The following is a 27,859-nucleotide window of genomic DNA, read 5'->3' on the forward strand; positions in this document are numbered from 1 at the left end:
GGAAGTTAGGCAAAGCTGATGTACACCAATTGGCAATTTACTCATATCAGGGCAGTCTAAGATGAGGGGGGGGGGCACCTGGCAATTCAGTGGACTTGCGCGGTAAGATTCATTGACATGACTTCTAAGGGAATGTCTTTGCCGGAGAACATGCTTTTACATCATGGAGTTCACTCGGTTCATGTTGACATTGCTGCTAAATCACTTTAATCTCATACCATGTCCTCGGCATGCTCGGATCATGTTTGAATGCAGGAGCGGTGCCTTTTATGAATTTATTTAGGAGGGAATCTATTTATGTTCTCTCAATTCGTCACCTTTATTCCGAACCGGCCTTATCGCGGTTTTTTTTTAAACTAAAGTTATAGTTTTGCAGAAAACGCCTTTTTCAAACGATCATTTTTGCACCTCAAAAATAAAATTGTTTATAATGAATGATCTTAAATGAAAGCTGAGGTCTTTAAGTTTCTTGCAGTGCGTTTAATTTTTCATGGCATTGAATACAAGTTTGCAAAGATTAAGGACGGTTCGTGGTAAAGATTAAATGTACATGCTTAACTTCTTTACGACCAACCGTCCGATGTCACTGTGCGCTTTCTAAATGTACACAAAGTCAATGGTGCGACACTTATTTTTTTAACGAAAAGGCTTTACTGTTCCCTAGATTAAAGTAGATTAAATTCTACAAGCTATACGATTCAACCAATATAATGTCCTAATTTTACGGATATTTCCCCCTATCATTTTATATACTTTTCTTTAATATTGAATGAACTTGAAAAACTTAAGGCCATTTCGTGGTAAAGGCAAAATGCGCTCACGCGTAAAAGATATTTCACCATGAACCGTCCTCTCCCGTTATAAAATATGTACATTGCCACTACAATATTAATGAATATATGTGCTTGATAGTATATGCCTGTATTTGTTCGAAAGTATATTTTGATGTTATACGCATGCTAGCTAAAACCGTCTAATCAAAATATATATTCCTATTTGAGTGAAATCTTAACGATCTTAAAAATCACCCACACGAAACAGTCAATTGAAGTACCAAAAGACCCTTAGATGTATTACTTGACAAATGAATGAATAAAAGAATGAATGAATGAAAAAATTATAAATAAATGAATAATATGAATACAGGAACTAATGAGTAATTAATAATTGATAAATATCAACTGAAAAACAACAATCAATCAATTAAATATTTTATACTTGAATTAATCAAATCAGAGTGAATGAAATTTTTTATTTATAGACCATAAATCATAAATTAAAGATCTGACATTGGCAAAATGATTTGATAATAATCATTGGAGGCGTAAAAATAATTTAATCGTAGGTGATGACGGATACCTGAACTCGCCCTCAATGTATTCCTCCTAGTTTTTTATTTGTGTTTTTTAGGGGGGTTATTTATCAGGAAGAGACTACCTATGTTTCATGGGCTGTAGCAACACATAATTTGAAATCGATTGTCAATTTCAGGTACAAATTTTGAATTGATTAATCAATTCTGAATATCTGTTAATTTAAGAAGTTGACCAGTGATAGATCCGATTCGCATTCCGAATTGCAAATATTATAAATGAATTTGGGATCTAATAACGACTTGCAAATTCCCTGCAGCAGCCCATTAGTTGTAGATTTCCTTCAGGTGTCGGGTTTGAATTGACTTAGTATCTATAGTCATACTGGTATTTATTTAAAAACATTATATAGGCCTTGAAATTTGAAAAGAAACTTTCCTCTAGACAGAATCAAATTCATTTACTTATTTTCACACTTTTTGCTCAACTTCGACCAATAAAAACAGTAAAATATACCGCAGTAATTATAACAAAAATACAAACTAATAAGCAATGACAATTTGCATACAGATGTGAAACTTTTTTATATAAAAATATGATGATAATGATAATAATAATAATAACAATCATAATAACAATAATAATAATAATAATAATAACAATTATAATATGATAATGATAATAATAATAACAGTAATGATAATGATAATAATAGTAACAGGATAAGACGATTCGTGGTAAAGGAAATCCCAATATTTGCACTGAAGACACAATAACGTCATTCCGGTATCACGTAACCACTCGTTTTCAGACTTTGAAACTTTAACAGATTGAGGGTGACCATCAGTACGTTCGAAAAATACCAAATTCTGAAAATCGGTTTTAAAAAATCCGAAATTTGGCCTATAAGGACAGTTCGTAATGAGGGTGACGAAATTGATTATCTGTTTGACACATTGCTTCTCTCTTGCCTTTCTTCAATTTCTCCCCTTTGTTCAAAACTGAAAAATCATCCTGTCCACCCCCCGCAGGACTGTCCCTGCGGAATATATACCCAAGCTTGAATCTACTTTTTTTTTAATTTCTGAATATTTTATTATTGTTTATTCTTTTAAGCATATATTTTTCTATTTCCTTTTGCTTTTTTATTTTTTTTATTTATGTTTCATTTACTTTTAATCTATTTTATTTAACAATAATGATCAACTTGACTGAATCCCGAATGTTAAAACAACGGTTCTTTTACATGTTAAGAGATAAATAAATTTTTGTTTCACATGGCAACAAGGGGAAATTACAATATTTCATACAAGGAAATACAAAAGAAATAGGGAGGGATTTCATCAGTCCCCTCATTTGCATACCGACCAGGATGTGTATGTAACTGTGATGTGAAAATAAGCGAAGCTTTAAAATATCATAACTTTTTTATTTTACATATGATTTTGATGATATTTTCAGTGTTATGCTTGTTGGATTTTTATCTTTTTATTCAATTTAACCTTTTGTTGGGGTGGACTTGTCCTTTAAGTAAATGGCCTATGAGAAAGTAGTCCTTGCCCTGGTCATAATCTACTTAACCAGTTGCCAATTTGAAATCTAGAGTCTTAGTCTCTCAATTTTAAAGCAGCCATAACTTTCTTATTGCTTGTCCGATGTCTTTCAAACTTTCACCATTCTGTTTTATTATTTTTCTCAGCTTTCAAACACAACATTTTATGACCAAGCTGGATTCCCCTTTAAAAGATCGAGGACTGTATTAAATGTGCCAACAATTGAGGAGTTAATTCCCAGGGTAAATCAACATGTTGTCTGTTTTAAGAGGCCGAGTGACAAAGTCCAACCATTGTCAAGCAGAGGTCAGAAAAAACAATTTGGATGGATTCGATATCATCACGTCGGGTAACCGGCTTATTAGGGTTTACTCAGTACAGCACTTGACATCGACTTCCTCGCTACCGGCAGCATTATTTCGTGGAGAATAAAATCCTGGTCATTCAGTATAGAGTTTAATGAAGGCGTTTATTTTGTGTTTGTAAGAAACATGATCCTTGTATTGTTTTATTGCTCCGCTCTGAGGGATTAACGACTGTTGGGAGTCTTGATTACTTAATGGTGTGTTGAATTGTTTCAGAATGGATGTCATTGACAATTTTTTCTCATAAATTTCGTTCAAATGTTCTTTTCCTCATTAAAGTATTCATTGTCGTAATTATTTAATAAACTCCTATTTAGAAGATATACAAGGAAGCACATAGAAGATATCTCTTAGCTCTCGATCTCCTACTTGAAAGGTTAAGGAGGATATCCAAATATCATTATGTCATTTCAGCACGTAACTCACAAAGGATTGCCGTCCTCGTGCAATTAACAGCTGAGATCGCTATCTGTATTGAGAGTGGAATTTGGACTGCTGTATATGCTGCTGATTGAATCGTTATGTCACAGATAAGTTCATGTTAACTTTCACTTTGTAAATATGAATATCAAATCGACTGATGTATTTCCGTCTCTTTGTCATCCCATTTACAGCTAAATGTGAACTGATTGCCCTAAAGATCTCACTAAACCAGCTCCGCTTTCAATCACGATGCCTTTTGCCAATGTCGACAAGGAGGGTGAATCCGGGCTTGACAAACATCTACATTGGGAGAAGCACAGAAGTGTACAGTTAAGGAAAAGTAGAGCCGGTAATGATAATATAACTTCTATGTCTTCGTCAGCTTCTTCAATGCAATCGTCAGAGTCTCTTTCTTCTCGGTTGTCGAACCTTGCAGCCAGCGATGAGAAACTCTCAAACGATAATTGTTTAAGTGTGTCCGATTCAAGTGAAAGCCTAACAGCTCCCGAAGTCCGGACGAACAATCGCTTAACTACGTCGTATGCGCGTGAGTCCTCATCAGACACCGTGGATCTTTTCCTTTCGTTGCTTCCACGCTTAGATAGCGATGGCGACAGCGGGCAAGACTTAGCCTCTCCATATCTTGAGGGTGTCGTCCGGGAAGAAATTGTGTGCGAGGACTCCAATATCGCTTCGCGTAGTAACAATAAACTCGAAAAAATGACGATGGACCAAATATATACATCAGAAGAAATCACTTCAAATGGATTACCAACATCGTCTTCAAATTTGCCAGCGTCTTGCTCTGTCACATCATCCGTCCATTCTACTTCCTGGAATCAATCTTCTACTTCAAGTGCCGATTCTCTGACCGATTCCCCCTCTGATTCGCTGACCCATTTGTCCGTGCTCGACAAACCTTTGTCGAGACCCACTCCATCATCGCACGCTGTAAAGTCTCCGTGGATGCTGCTCCTTTGGTGTCACTTGAGCCAGATTCTTGCCGGAGGACTCTTGAAGAGTCTTGCTGTTTTCCTCGATGATATCCTCGAGGAGTTTGATTCCAGTGTTGCCTTCATGGGCTGGATGTTCTCTCTAGAAGCATTCTTCTTTGGACTCACTTGTAAGTAAATGTCAGCTATCACAATGGAGAAGGTTTACGGTTCACCATGTGTAATTTGGAGAAGGGAAAGGAAATACAGGCAGAAAAAGTGAAATGGACATAAGAGAAAGGATGAAAAAGAGGAAATTAGAGGTATTCTTTTCTTGAAAGTGAGTAAAGTCCTGAAAAGACTGTAAACCAGATGAGATGAGCTGAATATGGCTTGAGTAGCGATGGTTTGAGAAGTAGCAGGATGAATTGAAGAGAGGTTAGTCTACGCTTCGGGCAGGATGACTGTCAACCCGCAAGAAACGTCGAGTAACCTCTCTTCACCATTGTCTTCATCCTTCTACTACTCAATCCATTGATACTCATATTCAGCTCACTTCATCTGGTTTACAGTCCTTTCCAGGACTTCACCGGGGGGGGGGGGGCACTTACATTGACGAGTGGATACCATGCGCGACCAAAAAAACACGTAAAAAGGATGTCTTTTTCACGATACCGCACGTAACGTACGTAACGTGATAAGGGTGTCAAAAACACTAAAATAATGAAAAAAGGGTATCTATTTCGCTAGGAAAATTCCGTATTTAGGGTCAAATTTGCGGGGATGATAAAACAAAATTAAAATGTTTTATACAGGATGTCCTTTTTGCGCCAACACTTCGTGCTTAGAGTCTGATTTGTGCGAGGTGTAGAAGGTGGGGTCGTACTAAACAAAATAAGGTAAAGCCGACAACCGAAGGACCCGTAACAATAAAATATTCCTGTACTTGTTTAGGGGTTCATTTCAGGGAATATTTGCCAAGAGTATCGTTTTGTTTCCAATACTTGATAAGGGTAGGGTTTCACACGCCAATACTTGTTAAGGGGTGCATTTTCAGAATATGGAAATTACGTGTTTAGGGTGCTCTTTCGAGACTCCATAGTCGCGCATGGTATCCACTCGTGAATGGAAATCGCCCCCCGGGGACTTCACTCACTTTCAAGAAAAAAAATAGTCCTCTAATTTCCTCTGTTCATCCTTTCTCGTCTTTCCATTTCAATCTATCTGTCTGTATTTCATTTCCCTTCTTTATACTACACATGCTGAACCATAAACTCTCCCCACGATATAAACTCCACCATGCAAACCTACAAAGATCAGCTGTTAGTTATCGTACAAACAGAGGAACACGGGTGAATGGGGGGGGGGGGGGGTCAAGCAAGTATTTTTTGCTTTCCTCGTAATATCATTTGCGGAATGATAGGGGGCTTTTAAGATTTCAAAACCTACCATATGACGCGGAATCTTTTCTCAGGAGATGCTGTACTTCATTCATACCATTAAATAATTAGCAATAAATGCTAATTTTCCAAAATCTGATTTGATTCGCATCATTATTATTTGCCTGCCTAAGAACTCCATTATGTTAAACATTTGTGGCGTCACCATGCATACATGCTTATTATCTTTAAACTATTTGTACAATAAAATCTGTACTTTCCCAAAGAAATTGCTTTAAACTTATCAGTTAAATAGGTCCCCGTTATATTTTGTTCTTGTAGTTATCATTTAAATTGTAAAAGAGCAACAAAACAAAATTAGATTTTCATGAAATATTCAGAATTTTATTGGCATAAAAAATGCAGAACGTAGAGCAATTAAAACGCGTTGACATTAATATGTCAATTAAGATGTAAATATTTTTTTCATATTCATAAAAAGATACAATTGTATAATTCATTTTGCAAACATGTTTCGTTTGTATAAGGACCCCAACTTGGGATCCTTCGTTGTGGCTCTAGGACTGACGGATAACACACATATACCATAACATACAAAGTGGCCCGATAGTTTCCTAACAGACGTGGATACCCTGTATGCGTAAATAATTCGTTCTCTTTTTAATCATTACCACAACATCATAATAATCATAATAATGATAACAACACTGATAATGATGATAATAGTAATAATAATATTAATATTGTTATTATTGGTGTTGTTATTATTATTATCATCATCATCATAATCATTTTATTTATTCATCTATATATATCAATTTTCCGAATATTTCCCTCATTACATGACCTAGGGTGACTCGAAATTTTGTTTATCCACCTTCTTAGAATAAACAAACTGATTAAGCCTTGGTTCCTGATAATTGTCTATTTACTTGTAAGGGTTACGAACTTATAATCTGGAATAGCATGCACGATGACATATACAGAAGACAAAGGCAGGAACTATCCCAAATTATATAACCCCAATCCTGTTATTTTACAATTTCAGATTTTGAAAATAGCGAGTAAGAGAGTTATCGTATCAAATAAAGAACATTATGGATTCTTATCTATTTTATTCTGCATGTGTAAAGGTGACTTTTAACTTTATATTTCCTACCGAGAAAATCACATTTACGATGTATGAAGTGAGACAATGACCCATATTCTGAAGTCGGGTTTGATTTAAGCAAGGTTTCCACTTTGGCGAGTTAACATCGCGAGTTATGGCGAGTTCTAGCGAGTTGCCAAAATGAGGCACTCGCGATAACTCGCATAAAGCTCACCATGAAACTCGGGATAACTCGCGACAACTCGGCATGACTCGGCGGAGCTCGTTCAAGCTCGGGACAACTCTCCTTGAAGTCGTGAGCAGTTTCAAAATTTTTGAACATGTTCAAAAATTTTGCTAACTCGCTGTAACTCGTGCTGAACTCACCTAAACTCGTTGTATACTCGCAGTACTCGTAATAACTCGTAAGAAGCTCGAGATAAACTCACAATAACTCGTAATAACTCGCCACATCTGAGTATACGCGAGTGCGTTCCGAGTTTTCAAGAGCGAGATACGAGCATTGCGATCGTTTTACGAGTCAAGTGGAGGTGCCCACGAGATTAGCGCGACTTTAGATCGAGCACCCCGAGTTACAGCGAGTTTCGAATGAGTTTATTCCGAGTGCGTGGCAAGGGCTCAGAGGCATGCCGACCGGATGATAAATGTCCAGTGATCTATATTTTCCCCACATATCAACCCCTAAAAAAAGTTTGGAAATCTGAGTTTGGCCATTAATTTCTCCCAACTCCAAAATTTACACATTGCATATTTAACATCATTTAAAAGGTCATTTGATTTTCTTTACAATGATACCATGCTTGTTATGATCATGTCATCACGAAAAGAGCAGGATTCAAAAGTGTTGGATGAAGTTTGAATTGAAAAGCTGCAAAACGAGCAAAAAAGTTTGGAAATCTGAGTTTGGCCATTAATTTCTCCCGACTCCAAATTTTACACAATGCATATTTGATATCTTTCAAAAGATCATTTGATTCCCTTTATGATCCCATGCTTGTTATGATCATGTCATAAAAAAGAGCAAAATTGAAGTGTTGGATGAAGTTTGAAGTAAAAAGCTGCAAAACGAGCAGAAATAATCATGGAGGGTCAATACAGAACATGATTCTTTTGTCTGTGTCAATACAGATGAAAATCAATTGGCCCTGCTTTTTCATTTCATAATGTTTTCTTGTGGTTTATGTTTGTTTGTTGTGTGTTTGCTTGCGCAGAGGTATGTTTGATTCCATTTGAATGTTGATGTTAAGGTGCATGAAAACAATTGCTGAGAATCTCACTCATCATCATGGATGAAAAGAACAGTGACTTTCAATATTATGTCATTTTGCAAATTTTGAATTTTGACCTTGCCCCACAGTTCAAAGCACTGCACCTCCATGTGAGCCAAAATCACATCATGGAAAGTATCATTTTAAAGAAAATTAAATGAACTATTCATTGATATTAATTTAACATTGATATTTACTAAAGCCGAGGCGGGATTACCGATCAAACTCAAAAGAAACCGCTTAAAAAACTCACTCATCACCACGGAAAAAGGAACAGTGACTTTCATTATTGTGTCACTTTGCAACTTAATTTTGAATTTTGACCTTGCCCCACATTTCAAGGCACTGCACCTCCATGTGAACCATAATCATATCATGTAGGGTATCATTTTAAAGAAAATTAGATGACCTAATCATTGATATTAATAACAATTGATATTTATTAAAACTGAGGAGGGAGTTTATTTTAAAGTGAACATTTTAACTGACCCACGCAATGTACAATTACTTTTAAAAAGGCTGTTACCACTGCATTATTACAACTTTAAACAACATGATAAGGAGAGAATTATACCTCGATCCAAAAGATCCAAGAGTTGTGGCCATTCAGGTAGGGAAACAGCGAATGAAGATGACATTCAAACAAGGGTAGAAGAAGTGCAGGAAGAGACAATTGAAACGGAAGAAAAGTTCAATGACGAGCAGAGCCAAGGTAAAAGAACAAGACACCAAACTAGACAAGGTCCAACTGGAGCGCCTCTGGCAGTCTAACCTGCATCACGCTATCCAATATAGTAGCAGTGCTGACTTTGAAAACTACTATAAAATAATTATTCACAAAACACCATTCATACAATGATACAATACTACGTTCACTGACAATAAATGACATTTGACCTTTATCATGTGACCTAAGACTTCAGTTGTCAGTGATACTTGATTACCCTATATCCACATTTTATAAACTGTATCTAAACTTTGAAAGTTATGACAGCAATATAGTATTAATCTCCAAAATGGTCAAAGTTCAATAACCTTAAATGACCTTTGACTTTGGTCATGTGACCTGAAACTGGCATGAGATGTTCGGTGATACTTGACTACTCTAATATCCAAGTTGATGAATCATATCCATAAGCTTTCAAAGTTATGATGGTAATTCCACAAATACCCCCAACATGGCCAAAGTTCGTTGACCTTAAATGACCTTTGACCTTCGTCGTGTGACCTGAAACTCTCACAGGATGTTCAGTAATACTTGATTACTCTTATATCCAAGTTTTATGAATCAGATCTATAAACTTTCTAAGTTATGATGGTAATTCAACAGATCACACGAACATCACTAAAGTTCATTGACCTTTAACCTTGGACATGTGACCTGAAATTCGCACAGGATGTTTAGTGATACCTGATTACTCTTATGTTCAAGTTTCATGAATCAGATTCATAAACGTTCAAAGTTATAATGTTAATTTAACAAATACCCCAATTAGCCAAAGTCCATTGACCCTAATTGATCTTTGACCTTAGTCATGTGACTTGAAACTCAAGCAGGATGTTTATATTCTTTAATAACATTATGTCTACGTTTCATGAACTAGGTTCATATATTTTCTAAGTTATGATGACATTTCAAAAACTGAACCGTAGACTAGGTTAAGATTTTGATGTTGATTCCCTCAGTAAACATGGTCTAAGTTCATTGACCGCAAATGACCTCTGACCTTGGTCTTGTGACCTGAAACTCAAGAAGGATGTTCAGTAATGCTTGATAAACCTTATGGTCAAGTTTTATGAACTAGGTCCATATACTTTCTAAGTTATGATGCCATTTAATTTCAAAAACTTAACCTTCGGTTAAGATTTGGTGTTGACGCCAACGCCGCCGGCATCCATCTTTGAGTGCCAAAAATGTGCATATCTCGTCCTTTGGTCGTATGAAACTCTTATCACTCGTAACAAAATCTTGATATCTCGTTCATAGCTCGCTTTAAGTCGTATAAAGGTCACCGCAACTCATACTAAGCTCGGCCTGACTCGTTTCGCGCTCGGTTCACTCGTACAGCGAGCGTAGTGAACTCGATGTTGAGTCTTTTGTCACTGAAGCAAATTCCAGGAAAAATGTAAATTTCACGCGAGCTTGTGCGAGCTATGGCGAGTTAGAGCTCGCGCAGCTCGCGTATGACTCGCAACTCCAACTCGCCAAAGTGGAAACCTTGCTTAGGTTCAAAGTTGTAGTTTAACTATGGATAGCCACTAAATCTATAACGGTATAATCTCAAGCTCATTTTCTCTCAAATCATTCTTAACTGTTTCGGAAGGATAATGGAATTGATAATTTTTCATCATTCACGAGTTATAAAAGAGCACAATAATCATGAGAAATTAACAATGTAAGGAAAATTATGACATTTTTGGCTTTCCATAAATTTAGCACAGAGTTAGACCATGGTGTACATTGAACCCAACTTCAGAATACGGGCCAAAGACTATATCACCATCGGTTGTTTAAATGGTTACACTTCGTAATTCCGAAACACGTAAATTGCCTATACCTCGATGTTCGTTAATCCGAAAACGTAAAAGGGTTCGTTAATCCGAACATTTGTGGTGTTATTCTGAAGGTTCGTTATTCCGAAGGTTCGATAATCCGAAAACGAAATAAGGTTCGTTGTTCCGAAGGTTCGTTTATCCGAAAACGAAATAAGGTTCGTTGTTTAGAAGGTTCGTCAGTCCGAAAACGAAATAAGGTTCGTTAATCATTTAGTTTTCGGACTAACGAACCTTCGGAATTACGAACCTCATTTTGTTTTCGGATTAACGAACCGTCGGAATTACGAACCTCATTTCGTTTTTGAATTAATGAACCTTCGGAATTACGAATCTTATTTCGTTTTCGAATTAACGAACCTTTGGAATTACGAATCTTCGGAATTACAAACCTTCGGAAATACGAACCTATTACGAATGTATGCGGTTTAAATATACATCATGTATGTAATGTTGACCCCCAAAATATAGATGAATACGTGCGTGCATCTCAAAACATGGGGAAAGTATATCATGTCGCGTTACTTATTTGTTTTGAAGGTGTAAAAACCAAACACTTGAAGGATAGGCCTACTTTTTTACTTCAAAAATCTAACAAGCAAGAACAAATTGAGGAAATAGGTATCCGGTGTCTACATTTGCTGCTTTCCAGATGTTTTCTTTTTATTTTACTGTCAAGAAACCCTAGACACTGGTGAGTCGTGGTAAAAGAAATGGAGCACATTTTCTATTGTTTTTTTTATTTGTTATTATTATTTTTTTAAATCACATTCCACTACTGCATCTAACAGTCTACATCATCAGAGCAAACAGGTTGATTATCAGAGTTATACATGAATTTGTTTTTTTTTCATTAACGTTTTTTAATTAAGCATTTCGAAAAGAATAATTTGAAGAAGAAAACATTTTAAACAATTGAAAATTAAAAAAAAAGATGTGAAACGTAGATTGCCATTTTTTCTAAATTCATGAAAGATGAAATCATATACATTAATTTCTAAAGAAAATCAATCAAATGCTAGAATCCTAAGGACATTAATCTAGAAGAGTGGCTTAGGGAAAACTGCCAGATTAAAAAAAAAATAGTTTATATATATATATATATATATTTAAAGCTTTGGTTAGTGGTAAACGAAATGAAGCACATTTTTTATTGTCTTTTTATTTCTTCTTCTTATTTTTTTTTTATAAAATAACATTCCACTTCTACATCATCAGCGCAAACAGGTTGATTATCAGAGTTGTACCTGAATGTATGCTTTTTTTTTCATTAATCTTTTTAATTAAACATTTCGAAAAGAATAATTTGAAGAAGAAAACGCGTTAAACAATTGAAAATCAAAAAAAGATGTGAAACATAGGTTGCCATTTTTGCTAAATCAATGAGAAATGACATCAATTTCTAAAGAAAATCAATCAAATGCTATAAGGACATTAATCTAGTAGAATGGATAAGGGAATAAAAAACTGCCATGCAGATTGAAAAAAAAAACGAATTGGATTCGACTCAGCTTCGCGTTTAGAATGAAGCGCTTCAGACATGAATGTGCATACAACATTATATTTATTGGAATAAGGTCATTTAGAAAGGATTACCCTTTAACGCATTTTTATAAATCAGAACTTATTTTTTTAATTATCAGGGGACCCCCTTTTCGTCTGTATTCTTGCGGAAGGCGAAGGTCCCAAAAATGTATATATGATAACAATGGATTGACAGTCACCTTTGATCATCGATGAACATTGGTAATGTATATAATATACTATATTCTCTTAATTTTCTTAAAATTTTCCAGTAACACAGAAGAGATTATTGTAAAAAGCATCAATAGCCCAACCAAACAATAATGATTGTTTTTAATGAAGAGACTAAAAGAATTTTATAGTCTCAAATTTTGGTGATCTCATTTTAATTAACAGGATATCGTTATACACTATACATTACACAAATATTAAATGCATTACACAAGATCTTAAATCATCCAATGTTTTCTTGGATTTTATTCCTGATCAGTTATCATTGGTTTTCAATCATTGTGTTATCACGTGCACGATGTGGTTACACTATTCACGAAAGTCACATAGTTCTTTTTACTGCCGGTACACTACATCGCCCCTGCCGATTTTTTGTTTAAAGTATATTAGTCATGAAACCGTAATATCACTATAGTGATGGGAATGTTATGTTTGTTGCCCTCTATGAGTTTTGCTTTACAAATTCAAGAATTAATGATATCAACAAGGGCATTGGTAAGAATTGCATACTGGACCTTTGGAACAGTTTTACGCCCTGTACGCCACAGTCAAGGGTTTCGGGGATGTTTCAAAGGTATAATGAGAATAATTAAACTGATACCTGAACAAAATGACATGTCCCTGGATAAGACAATGATGTGGATGACACATCATGATCTCAAAATCATTACCGGTCATTTTACTTTGCTCATGACCGCTCAGCATCGGGCTTGCGTAACTTTACAAACCAGTACCGGTACTCCGAGCACATGCCTGCTCGCGTGCTCTGCTTGCTCGCCCATAGTTTGACTCAGGCCCCAGAAGCTACCGCCATTTTGTTTAATCCATTAGAAGCTAAAATAAGCCCTCATTAATATTAATTTCGTACGCTGCTCCCTCGTCAACTGTGGTTTTGTACGCGATTAGACAATACGCACATCAGCGCAATGACAAAGGTCAACTTGGAAAATTCATTAATGTATTCATTTTGTTACGCGCTCGTGACGCGAATGATTCAGTGTATCAAGCAAGCGCAATTCTGAGACGATACGTTGCGCTTTATAAAGTATCGATATCACAAGCGATATCACTTAAAAACAAAACAATGTTTGTATTGCGTCTTATTATAGGCCTATGCTAATTCTAAAGGGAAGATGAAAAGAGTAGACCAAGTCGCGATTCTAAATAAAAAGGTGGGGGGGGGGGCAAATCATGGTTATTACAATGATGGTATTCATTTTCACTGGTTGAGTATGAATACTGAAAAAATAACTTTCACCACTAAAAGAGTCATTTCTTGTTACAAATTTCGAGAAGTAAAAAAAAAGAGGAATCTTCATGGATCCCCGTGCCTGCTTTCTTCTGGCGTCCGTTTCATAATGAATTACACTGAGCTATTTAAACATCGCTATTATTGTGATAACCTTGATTATGATTGGTATTTGTAGTTACCATACTTGTAACTCATGATGAAACGGGCCCCAGTTTATCATGTTCAATATGTTTCCTGTCCCCTTTATTCTCCAGCATTTCTTACTCTGTTTTTTTTCCATTTAATCATTTTCCCACTCATGTTCTTTTGTGCCGCCTTTCTCCTACATATGAAGAGCTCACTTTTAAAAGGGGTTAGGTCCAATTTTAATCGAATTTTATTTTTATGTCTTAATTGATTTTTAGTAGCTCTATAAGATGATACCATAGAAAAGTTGAAATTCCCATAAAAAGGTGAACTAAAAAAAGAAAATTCACTTTTTTTCAAAAGGGGTTAGGTCCATACATAATTTTTCTGGAAAATAATATCTTAAAAAAATATGAAGATAAGTAGATTTCTTTTATTCCCAATTTTAAATTTCTAATGGTAGGGTATCATGAAAATTCATTTTCGCATAAGAATATTGCAATATGGGAGAATAAAAAATGATTTTCTTGGAGTGGCCCTAGCCCCTTTTGCAACTTAACTTTTCATATATTTTCTTCTTATTTTCCCACTTGTTATCTGTCTCCTGGTTTCCAAAAATCTCGTCTTATTTCTCTTCCACCCCTTTTGTTCCTACTTCCAACATCAGCTCTCTCACCACCCCCTCTAAATTATCTCTTCATAATTATGTGCCCCTCCATTTCTTTCTCATCTCTTTTCGACCCACTTCTCATCACTCTTTTCCTCTCTCGATCTCCGTCTCATTTTGAATTTTGCCAATTCCAAATCCCTTTCATTTTAGCTCTGTACAAATACTATATGAACACAAATGAAAGACATGAAGGAATTCTCTGGTTAGTGGTGAATTTTATTAATTATCTAGAAAAAAAATCTTAAGCGTTGTTAATACTTTGAACCAAAAGAAATTTGTTTTTGTATGCTGGGGGGCACAATTCCCCCTACTTTTTTAAGCACTGAAAAGTGTCTTTTTATGCAAGAAAATGTCACCTCACGAACGTGTACTGTGTCCCTTTCACCTGATGAGAATCTGTTTTAGGTAATACCAATTAGTGCTCTTCCTTCTTTTTTACCCCTAAATGCCCCCCAAACGTGTTCTGTGCCCTTCCATCTGAGGGCCCGTTTCAAGTGTTACAAAGTGCCCCCTCGCCTTATTGAAAGTGCCCTTTCTTAAATCACTGCCCCCTTTTACCCAAGAAAAGTGCTCCTAAATAACTTGTTCTGTGCCCCTTTCACCTGAGAAGGATCTGTTTTATGGTCACCATGACAAGTGCCCTTTGAAACAAGAAAACAACATTTTCTGTAAATTTTTGTGGTCCCTTCTAAGATTTAGGTGGATAAATTCAGGTGGACCCCCCCCTAAATTTTTTGCCTTAGGCCGCCAATGCTCTTGCCCCCCCAAAAAAAAAAAAATCACGACCAAGAAAGAAAAAAAGAAAAAGGAAAGCAAAGTGTGAAAAATATCATTTTGAATATCTTGTCGAAATCTATCACAAAATTGGATATTTGTTTTTAAAATGTCAAAATTTTGCTCGCTCGCAACTTTTTAAAAATTTCACATAAAACAGCATTTTCCCTGTGCCCCCCCTCCCCAATTTCAACTTCAATCCGCCACTCCTATTTGTATGTTTATAGCTTCTCTTTTTGCAACCAGTTTCAATAAAAATCATTAAGAAATTTCATACGTCATGAATTTGGGTTGTGATAATATTTTTTTTTAAATTGGACTTGGAAAAAAACCTTTTCCATCTTCATCACGTGGTTCCTAAGTCTTCAATGTTGAATTGTTGGATTTCTTGAATGAAAACATCTGTCACTGTCTGTTACACCAGTCCTGCAGATTGAAAAAATAGAGAAAGAAAATCAATTAAATTGTCATGATTTATCAAACATAAATGTTTTAAGAAGTGAGACTATGCATATATATGTTTCTTCAACACATAACGTAGGAAATCTTACTTCTACTAATCATAAACTTGTACTTCTATAAAGCATATCACTTAAACATGTTCTCTGCAGTTAACATACCACTCTCCATTCTAACTACATGTACTCTTTGAAAAAATGTCAGAGATTTCTTGTAAATATGAATATATAAATTAACATATGTAAATTATATGAATAGTCAGAATTAAAGTTGATATGTTTTGTTGCACATAATAGTTTGATCTGTAATTAAAAACGACACTAACTATAATCTAAAAACAAAATTGAAATGGGTTTTTCAAAGGCAGGTCTATTTGTTGCCCCCAAAATGTGAACAACCTCCATTATCAAAAATAATCACTAACTCACTCACTCATATAACTGCTGCAGTTTGTATTTCTCTTTGTGTTCCAGTCACTGTTCTATTTGGCCTACTTCACCAATTATTCATCATCATCGATCACCTCCATGGAAATTGTCAAACTACAACTACAACTACATTCTTTAGTGTGATATTCATATTTCATATTTGTAGATTTACAATTTTTTTACATTTTGTCTAATAGGATGATGTCGTTTGACAATTTCCATGGTGAAAAATAAATATTGCTTTGTTTATACAAATAGGAAATAAAAAGGCAATTTTAATTACTAGTAGATCAAGGACATGACCTTATTTTATAAATTTGCCCAAGGTACATAACTTTTGACATTGGTTCTACTTTAGACTCAAGCGCCTGTATATTTAAGAAGTGTATATTCAGTACAGATCCTACCTCTTTGTGGCTCAGGTTATTTTTATTTAATGTAAACATGGTTAACATTCAATGCATGTAATGTATCTGTAATTTTGAATGGGTTAGGTTAACTTTTATACCTGGATGAGAATGTGCAAAATGATGCATGCACTTATGATCATCATCTTGAACCATATACTTAGTAGGTAGACCTCTATACTGTTTTTCTTTTCCTTAAAACTCAACCTGTTTTTCTTGTTCTTCAAACTCAACCTGTTTGTGAAAGAAAAGAGAGTACAATAATAAGAAGTGATATGTATGTATAGGGGAGGGATTTGGGTAAGAGCTGAAATGTGAAAACCTTCATCAAAACAAGAATTGCATGACATCCTTCAAGTTTATTTTAGAAAATGCACAAAACGGCCATAGGTAATATTGGTTACTTCTGTCCCTCGCTTTCTGAATTTTAGGTTTCTCTAATTTTTTTCACATTTCTGCCCCCCCCCCCAAAAAAAAGAAACATCTGCATCTTTTTATTTCCGAATCTTATTCATTTGACTTTAACAAAATTTCATTTCATGCACTAGGTCTAGATCTACTTGTAAGAAAGTATAGATCTAGTCCAAGACTCAGAGCTGTGCAACAGCATTCGCGTATCTAAATTACTCGTAGGTCTAGATTTAGATAGTAACGATGGACTCTCGATCTATCTAGACCTAGAAAGTAAAGATTTGGTTCTAAACCGAGATCTAGGCCTATATGAATTTGATGTTTGACTCTCGACTTTTATTCCTGGCTAAAAGTTTAAACTTCATTGCCATTATTGACCAAGATTAGATCTAGTCCTTGGTCCACTGACAGGCATACTCGTACATGTAAATGGAGTCGTTTAGGCCCAGACCTAGGCCTAAATTACAGACCTAGATCATAGCCCTGGGGGTAATGTCGCGGGTTGGGAAAGTATAATTTAGATGACTAGATTTGAATTAGGTTGACCTAGAATTAGAAAACATCGATGAAAAGTAAAGTAAGTCTAAAATAATAAGAAGCAACACTAGATCCAACAATTTCTAACATTTAGGATAGGGGGGGGGGTCGGGTGTCCGGACACTTTAATTTTTTGAAGCCTTCTTTTTCGTCTTTGGATTACACTAAAAATACGAATTCAATGGAAGTAATCATCTTCTATTTTGTTCTCTATAATATTTCCTAGCATTTTGCACTAAAAATTGATGAAACTTCTCTTGTAAATTCTTCCAAATGACTTTCTAAAATTGATCGTCCGGACACACAACAACTGGGTATACTATTCGTGAGTGAGCCAACGCAGTTCAGCGGAACAACCAAAATAGAGAGACTGAAGCTTTTGGTCTAGTTATTTCTAAGACAGAGTCTAACTATATTTATAAATAACAGTAAGTTAAAATGGGTGGGGGCTAAATGCAGAAGCCTGAAGACAGTGAAGTTATGCAAAATAAATTTGAAATTTGATATCTGAAACTGAAAGTGAGGATCGACACAATGACAGTCAATATATCTTCATCCACACTCCACTTCAGTCAGTTTATTCATGACTGGGTCTCGATCTACTGAAGATAGATGCAGATCTGCCTCTAGATCTAACGTTACAGTGTACAAAAAGAAGCTTCATTCTTCTTGTTTTAATCAATCGTGGGTTGGTCCTTGTTAATTGGAGGTGAACCAAACCGGCCCGAATTTCTCTCGATGCCCAATCGGCTAGGAGCCCGTACAAAATACATTACATGTGGTTAACACAGCGGCATAACCGCAACACTGGAAGCAACATACAGGCTGCACTGGGCGACGATGACAATCTACCGGTAACTTCAATTTCAAAGACCAAATTCTGCTTTCCTTTAACAGAAGAATGATAGCAAACTCTCTAATTTGGTAGAAAAAAATAACCTAAGATCACAAAATACAGTGTGAAATCTGTAAATAGTCCACTGAATTCATGTGGTTATATCAATTTATACGTACTCACCGGAGTGCAGTGGTGTTCGTAGGTCCATTTTATGTGTGGAAAGAAAAGTTTCAGAATGAATAAATTAGATGACGTAATGAGGCAAATGAATAATTAATTCTGTAACACGATACCACTAGTATCGATGACAAAGAATCGGGGAAACCGCATATAAATGACGCTCTTAGCCAATGAAAAGGCCGGATTATGAATATATTTACGCTCATGAATGTCAATGAGGGCTTATTTTTGTCTTCAAATGATCGCGGTAGGCGGAGCCTAATCTCATTTGTTTTGTGTTGAACGCGCGCGCAGCTTTCGGTCTAGTAATATATTATAAGGTCTTTGGTTTGACTAAGATTGGGCTTGCGTAACTTTACACAGCAGGCAAAGCACATGCCTGCTGGCGTGCTCTGCTTGCTCGCGCAAACATAACTTTTGATTAGGATACACTTCGTTTAACTTTCTTTGTAACCGTGAACAAATTGGTTTCTCATGATATATTTTTGATTTTTTTTATTTTTTACATTCCGACCTGAAAACCGGACATTCTAAGCACTTCATTTAACTATGAACAGGATGGATATATCTGAAACGTTACACATGAGCACGAAGTGCGAGCTGAAATTTTTGATATTCCGGCCTATAAGAACTGGATATTATGAGCACTTTATGTAACGGTGAACAAATTGGTTTCTAACTAATCAATTGACGCGAGCGCGAAGTGAGAGCTGGATTTTTTTTAAATATTTCAACCAGAAAACTAGACATATATCTTAGGCTTCTTCAAAATTGATTGACGAGCAGCTGTCTGTTTACTATGGCAACCGTCAAGATTATGTCCATTCGCAGAACCCCCCCCCCCCCCCCGATGGAGCATATCCCTTAAAAATTTTCTTCGTAATTACTCGAAAACGAGGAAGCAAAGTGACCAAGCTGGTGAGGGTGGCGGTTTGGCATAAAGGAAATTTAAAATCTGTGCATACCCTGGGTGATTTTGCGAAAATTTCCAAATAAAATCTAAGTTTACGAAATTTCGAGGGGGTGGGCAACTGCGTATGACTATTGTCTAAGAATGACTATTTGTTGGAGCAGACCCTGTCCAGCAGTATGGCCTTTGATTCATTCCAGTTTTTGTCGGATAATTTCCGCTGGACACGATAACAAAGGACGGAAGGGTCATCCAGTCTATTGATTGTTTCAGATGTACATGTATAAACATTGATCTTCTACTCGTAAAGTGCATGACCTCCATGAAGCTGTTTTGGCGTCCAAGTGTTGAAGTGCCTTGACGGTAGGCCTTGGCCGTAAGGCGCCTTAAGGTCTATACTGTTTCAAAACCTTGATCTTGCACTTTCAAGCCTTGGCCTGAGGATTTTTGACATTTCAAGGCTTTTTTTAATTTGTAGTTTCAATAGTCTATTCTGAAATTAAAAAAAATATATATTGTTGTGGAGTTTAAATGACAGTGATTGCCAGTACTGATAGTGCCACGTACTTTGTTATCACTATTATAGTTGTCACCATAATTACAATTGATGATTATGATAATGAAAGGTCAATTGATAACACTAAATAGTTATCATAATAACAATTATAACAATAAGAAGAGCAATAATAATGCTCCTGAAGATGATAATGAAAGTTGTAATGATAAGTGTTCCTGATTTTGACCATAATTTTCAAACTTTAATATTACCAAATGATTATAACAGGGATTATTATCCTATTCGGTATGCAAATGAGGGGACCGATGACATCATCCACTCCCTATTTCCTTATTTTGATCTTTCCCTCATTGTGATGTGAAACAAGGTCCCTGAAGAGGTGGAATTCCATTATTTCAACATTTTGTGGTTCAAGCAAGGAAGTTTAATTGTCAAATTCGTAAAAATTTGAAATATTGTACAATTCAAACAATAAAAAACAAAAGAAATAGTGAATGAGTGACATCATCGACTCTCTCATTTGCAAATCACTGAATCAAGAACTGTTTTGTGAAAATTTGATTTTTCTGGGGTGAACTTGACCTTTAAGCTGATATTAACTTGAGGGATAATAGAATGTAAAATAAGATATTCAAGCTGATCTAAAGGCCTTTTCACACGTGAATCTTGAATCATCATTGTAATGATGATTGCTATTTCAATCGTGACTGTGATTGGCGTTCGTGATTCCAATCATGTTCGTTTGGTTTCACACGTGCTAAATATTCATCAGTAGCCTTATTTTTTTCACTGGAATCATCATTCAAATTACGAATTTTTTTACCGTGTGAAAGGGCGGTCTGTTAAATAAATTAAAAACAAACGCATTAATTAATACCTTCTGTCGTGGCCCTGTCGTTCTTGTTTATATGTGTGTCTGGGAATTGGTGGGAGTTGTGTGTGTTGTGTGTGCGTATGTGTGTCAAATCAAAATGGTGTGTCAAACGGCCCAAAAACAAGACTGGAAAACCCACTGGACAGTGGAATGATGTTACGTAGTGTATGTGGTAGTGAAGGCGCCACTATTTCTGCTGCATCACATTGCCCCTACGGCCATGACGGCGGCCTGAGGCGAGTCGAATGCGGCCGTTTCATTCAATTTTATTCAAACCACTTGTAGGTAGTACAACAAATGTTAAAACATAGCCGGGAAACATAGTCTCGCCGTACAGCCGTCATATGGTAAATGTGACTGCGCCGTTAAACGGCTGTTTTCGACACGCCGCGCGGCCGTCTTAGAAGAAATGTGACTAACTACGCCATTGCTATGGTACAAGCGAAATAGATTTAAAAAAAATCAATAGAAAAAAACTTTTTTTCAAGTATGTTTTCTCCACCCTATTTCATCAAAATAATATGAAACACAATCATACCGCTCCCACATAGTGGGCTGCTGATAAGTAAACAAACTTTTGATGAAGTTGGCAATTTGATACCCTTATATGTATATTAATAAATATTTGTCTTGTTGTTTTTCATTTAATTACCCAGGTCCTTTTGCATCGTTCGCTACGAAGAAACTTGGCCCTCGTGTTGTAATGATGTCGGGAGGTCTGATCAATGGCGTGGGAATCTTAATGGCGTCTTTGGCAACCAATATTATTACCGTCGGATTAGGCATCTCAGCCATTGCGGGTAAATTTCACACACACCCTCACCCCCCCCACACACACACACACACGCACACACCTCCACCCAGGGTTGTAGGGTTGTTGTCTACCTTCAACACTCAGCATGACGGAGAGCATTTTCTGGTGGGGCTCATTAACTTTTTAACACCACTGTATATGTATATATATACGTGTACAGTGGTGCTAAAAAGTTAGTGAGTCCCACCAGAAAATGCTCTCCTTCATGCCGAGTGTTGAATGTAGACAACACCACAATGTTCAGAGAGCCAGGAGAAACAAACTTCATTGAATGTAACATTTTATCATCTGACCTCACAATTATCTAAAACATCATAGCAGAAATTGAACATTTGAATATGTTCATCTTCTGGTGGGGTTCGCTAACTTTTTAGCACCAGTGTATATACTGAAAATTATTTTGAGGGCCAAAACTTGCACAGAAATTGTAATATTGTATATTTCAAACAGTGAAATACAAATGAGTCCGTATTAAGTGAGTGACATCATAAACTATTTCATTTGCATATCCCTGCGCTGTGTATAACTGTTTTGTGGGGAAAATAAGCAAAAATTTTATTATCATAATCCGATTTAGTTGAATCCCTTGATGTTATTTTTTTATCTCTTTTATTTTAATCAACTTGTTGTTGGATTATGTAAATGTAAAATATTCGTATGAATTGTTCTTTTGACTTTTCAAGGCAAAACATCAGCTTTTCCTTTTATCTATTTTTTTACTTTATACTTAAATTTCGTACATCGGCACCAGTTTCTCACTCGTATTAAAAATATAGTATACAACAATAATTTCGATTTCTATCCTTTCTGAACTTGACAGGAACCGGAAGTTCCATGATCTATGTAGCAGCTCTGGTTACCGTCCGAAGAAACTTTCATACTTTCTACGCCATAGCTAACGGGTTGACGCTGGCCGGGGTCTCGGTGTCTTTGTTCACATTCCCTCCTATCATCAGAGTTCTCATTGATCATTACGGATGGAGGGGCGCGCTGTTCATATTGTCAGCCATCTCCCTGAATACCATGGTGACAGGTGCTCTGATGAAGGACGATATTTGCAATAGGAAGCCGAGGAGGCCCTCTGATGACATAGGAGAGTCGAAGGCGTTTGTATCGAAATCAAGTTGCACACCAAGTGACAGGACGCATATGGAGGGGAACGTTACTGCATCCTTGTCCAAGGGGAAATATAAACTTCAAGGCGCAAGTAATGGATGTACGGGTGTAACGTTCAGGACCGATGATGATCTTAAGATCAGTCACCGTTTGGATGATAAAGAGAGCAAACCAACGCACCATGCATCAGGGTGTCCCGAAGTCGGTTTGCGCAGTGTTTACGTGGACGGAAAAATCACTACGATTCCAATACAAGGGAATGTGAATGGACATTTAGGCAGGAGACCAAGCATACGGGACAAGGCGGTCAGTTTTGTCATAGCAAACATCACCCATGGACTGCTCTTCGTTGTCGCTTGCCTGTGGTCCCTGGCAAACACTGCTACGATGAAGTACATCGTGGCGGCAGGGGTTCAAAGGGGGTTGACGTCCCTCCAGGGCGCCATGCTCTTATCAATTACCGGCATCACTCAGTGCATTTGCCTTTTCCTAAACGGTATCATCATCTCCAAGCGTTGGATGACGCCTCTCCAGTTGTACCTTCTCGTGTTCTTGTTGATGTCTGGTGCCATTTTCGGGATTGCCGTGTTTGAGCAGTACGCGGTAGGGCTCGTCTGTTCGGCATTGTTTGGGCTCGGGACAGGGACCATCATCTCTCTAAACCTTGTGGTGCAGCGAACTCTTGACCCACGAGCTGGAACTCAGGCTGCAGGGTGGCTCATGTTCATCGAGGGTGTTGCAGGATGCATAGGAGGGTTCTTTATAGGTAGGCTATGGATAGCGGGGACACTCAGGGGCACGACGGGATAGGGTGTGGGATGATGACGAGTTTGACGACCCCTGTGGTATATCAAGAAGTGAAACAGAGGAGTGAATAGGGTAAACGATGAAAGAAAGGGGGGAAATCTCCAAAGAGAAAGGAAGAGAGAAAAATTAAAGATATTAACAATGTATTGTCACATACCCCTTAATAGGAATGTATCGCTGTTTTTCTTACCCCTCCCCTTCCTTGCTTAAAGTCATGGTGTTGAAAATTCAGGAACAAAGCACTACTATTTATAATGAACTCTTTTCCTGTTGTCAATGTCGACAAAATTTTGTCTCTCCATTATCGCATACAAGCAATTAATACCACCATGTTTTGTTCGTTGCAGGAGCTGTACGTGATATATCTGGTAGTTACACGCTATCGTTCTTCGTCGCCGGTGCCATTACGTTAGTTGCTGCGTCTTTTGTCGTCATCATTCTCGTCATCCGTCGTGTAAGGAGAGGTCACTAGAGGGCGCCTTTTCAATGCAACACTGTACACGACGACAGAGGCCAATTGGGGTTGTTCGGAGGATATTTTATGCGAGACAGGCACCAAGCAATATTGTAACCATCTATTACCATGCTGCCTTCACCGTGTTATTTAAGGCATAATTGCGGAAGAAAGTTCCAGTTTTATTTGGAATTTGTCACAGGTCCAAGATATTTTGTCCTACTTAATTACCAAAAGTGCTTACCTTACACATTGCTTATTTCTTACGCTCATTAGTTTCAGGCCAAGGATTTACACACCGGATTCTTTATCATTTTACACAAAAGACCCCCAAAATGATTTAAAGTCCTCGCTAACCATAGCGACAAAAACTGTTGTTTTAATAAACAGCCACAAAATAATGTAACTGCAAATTAAACCAAAAAAAATGTACGTCAAGTAAAAGGTTTTTCCGGATATGTTTATCCCATAAGGGATAACTTATATTTCCCCCATAATTATATAACCCATATGTATTCCCATTTGGTATCAATCCTTTTGTTGCTCAGATATATTTCACAAGGTTTAAGCCAGTATTGGCCCAGTTATAATCCAGATGGGTCCCACATATTTATTTTTGCCCATCTGCATGAGTCCCATTAGAAATTGCCTGCAGCCCAGATGATATTCATCTGGTACATCATGTACATATAGGCCCAGCTGTAACCCAGATGGTTCCCTTATATTAGCCGATCTGGGTCCCACTTGGAAGTGCCCATCTCCAGCCCAGATGATACACACCTGGTACAATGGGCCCATATATACACGAGATGGGGCACATGTGACCCAATTCTTTCCATATGAACAATGGGTCCCGCATAACAGATAATGAACTATTTTTCTGTTTGCCGTAAAAAAAACCGAATTGAATTGAAACTGAGAGTCGGTATCTATTTCAAAAAACGACACACAAGTCATATTCAGTGGTTGGCTCTTGAAACGGTCACTTTTCAATTTCCATGATTGATCTATAAAAAAAGTAGAAGAAAATGGCTGAAACGCAGAAGTCATGGTTCGAAAGTAGCAATTTAATCCCTAACATTAATTACACTAAATATGTCGCTCATAATACTGCTTATGACACGAACCTAGTTTTCCAGATAAACCATGGCACTTTTCTTGGTGCCTTTGTACGTTCAATATAAGAACATTACCGAGAAAATATGCATCCTGCAGAATTTTGTCTGTTATTCGTTATTGAATATTTTCAAGCATTGTTATTAGATGCGATTCCCCTCCCTTAACTATGCAACCGCATCTCATTCTTTTTATATGTCTAAAGTAGTCATAACTATGTAAATTATGTCTTTTTATATAAATGTAATTTCATTTCTAACGTATCTAGCAAGATTTAGTTTCTTTTCTTTTTTTTGTTCAGGTAATGGACGAAAACATTGTACTGTTTATAATATGTATTATGATGAATATGCATATTCGCCATTTACATTTACACATTCCTGGTGCTTTAGATTTGATAAGGAGTATGCCGTTCTTTCACCAAAAAAAATGGATTACTGGACATATATTGTGGTTATTTTTTTATTGAGTTTGAGTTCGGATTTCCACTGTTTATATCACCGCCAGTATTGTCGTAGAAACAACCCATTTAGTTTTCCTTTGGGTAATTATTTTAACTTTGAGGGGCGTTGAACTATAGAACAGGTTTTGATTACAAAACGAAGGTTTCACCGCATGCGGGATTTTAATGACCAGCCCCCCCCCCCCCCCCGTTTTGTCTAAGCGGAAATTTAAGGGTTGGAAGGAAAAGACGCTCGGCGGGAAATTACACTGATCGGGAATCCCCCTAAAAAGTTGTGGCAAATTTTTTTTTATAGTACCTAGAACTCTTACAAAGGGTATCTTTTAAAGGTCAAGTCCATATCAGAAAAATGTTGATTTGAATCAATAGAGAAAAATCAGAAGAGCACAATGCTGAAAATTTCATCAAAATCGGATGTAAATTAGGAAAGTTATGACATTTCAAAGTTTCGCTTATTTTCAACGAAATAGTTATATGAACGAGCCAGTTACATCCAAATGAGAGAGTCGATGATGTCACTCACTCACTATGTCTTTTGTTTTTTATTGTTTAAATTATACAATATTTCAATTTTTACGAATTTGACGATTAGGACCTCCTTGACCGGAGTTACGACCGGGAGAGTCGCAGTTTTATGTGTCTTTCTCTGTATTAATGTTGATCATTCACAAGATTTCACAAACGAAGGAACAAATCATTTCGAATGTATTATAGTATAAATTAAAATGTAGAACTGTTTATACTAATAAATCTTATTCTCTCCTTGTGTGTATTTTCATTCGAATCTATATCCAAATCTAATGATAGATGGAGAGAAAGGGAGGGAGGCAAAGAAAGAAAAAAAAAGGAAGGAAGGAAGAAAGAAAGAAAGAAAGAAAGAAAATAAGAAAAAAAGAAAGAAAGAAAGAAAGTAGTCCTGACTATGTATATTATGTCTTTTTATATAAATGTAATTTCATTTTTAACGTATCTAGCAAGATTTAGTTTCTTTTCTTTCTTTTTTGTTCAGGTAATGGACGAAAGAAAGCAATGTACTGTTTATAATATGTATTATGATGAATATGCATATTCGCCATTTACATTTACACATTCCTGGTGCTTTAGATTTGATAAGGAGTATGCCGTTCTTTCACCAAAAAAAAAATGGATTACTGGACATATATTGTGGTTATTTTTTTTTTCATTGAGTTTGAGTTCGGATTTCCACTGTTTTTATCACCGCCAGTATTGTCGTAGAAACAACCCATTTAATTTTCCTTTGGGTAATTATTTTAACTTTGAGGGGCGTTGAACTATAGAACAGGTTTTGATTACAAAACGAAGGTTTCACCGCATGCGGGATTTTAATGACCAGCCCCCCCCCCCCCCCCGTTTTGTCTAAGCGGAAATTTAAGGGTTGGAAGGAAAAGACGCTCGGCGGGAAATTACACTGATCGGGAATCCCCCTAAAAAGTTGTGGCAAATTTTTTTTTATAGTACCTAGAACTCTTACAAAGGGTATCTTTTAAAGGTCAAGTCCATATCAGAAAAATGTTGATTTGAATCAATAGAGAAAAATCAGAAGAGCACAATGCTGAAAATTTCATCAAAATCGGATGTAAATTAGGAAAGTTATGACATTTCAAAGTTTCGCTTATTTTCAACGAAATAGTTATATGAACGAGCAAGTTACATCCAAATGAGGGAGTCGATGATGTCACTCACTCACTATTTCTTTTTGTTTTTTATTGTTTAAATTATACAATATTTCAATTTTTACGAATTTGACGATTAGGACCTCCTTGACCGGAGTTACGACCGGGATAGTCGCAGTTTTATGTGTCTTTCTCTGTATTAATGTTGATCATTCACAAGATTTCACAAACGAAATGAACAAATCATTTCGAATGTATTATTGTATAAATTAAAATGTAGAACTGTTTATACTAATAAATCTTATTCTCTCCTTGTGTGTATTTTCATTCGAATCTATATCCAAATCTAATGATAGATGGAGAGAAAGGGAGGGAGGCAAAGAAAGAAAAAAAAAGAAA

The 27,859-nt window shown here is 36.4% G+C and overlaps 1 protein-coding gene across 1 annotated transcript; it reads left to right on the top strand.

Moving 5' to 3' along the window:
- Window positions 1-3,372: 3,372 nt before the first annotated feature.
- On the top strand, window positions 3,373-26,218 carry LOC121407922 (monocarboxylate transporter 13-like). The gene is made up of 4 exons (XM_041599166.1): window positions 3,373-4,777; window positions 21,713-21,856; window positions 22,691-23,752; window positions 24,141-26,218. Exons 1-4 carry the CDS (start codon window positions 3,904-3,906, stop codon window positions 24,263-24,265), a joined length of 2,205 nt encoding a protein of 734 aa, XP_041455100.1. The 5' UTR covers window positions 3,373-3,903; the 3' UTR covers window positions 24,266-26,218.
- The last annotated feature ends 1,641 nt before the right edge of the window (window positions 26,219-27,859 follow it).

The sequence above is a fragment of the Lytechinus variegatus genome, chromosome 2, assembly GCF_018143015.1.
Source record: "Lytechinus variegatus isolate NC3 chromosome 2, Lvar_3.0, whole genome shotgun sequence".
NCBI lineage: Eukaryota > Metazoa > Echinodermata > Echinoidea > Temnopleuroida > Toxopneustidae > Lytechinus > Lytechinus variegatus.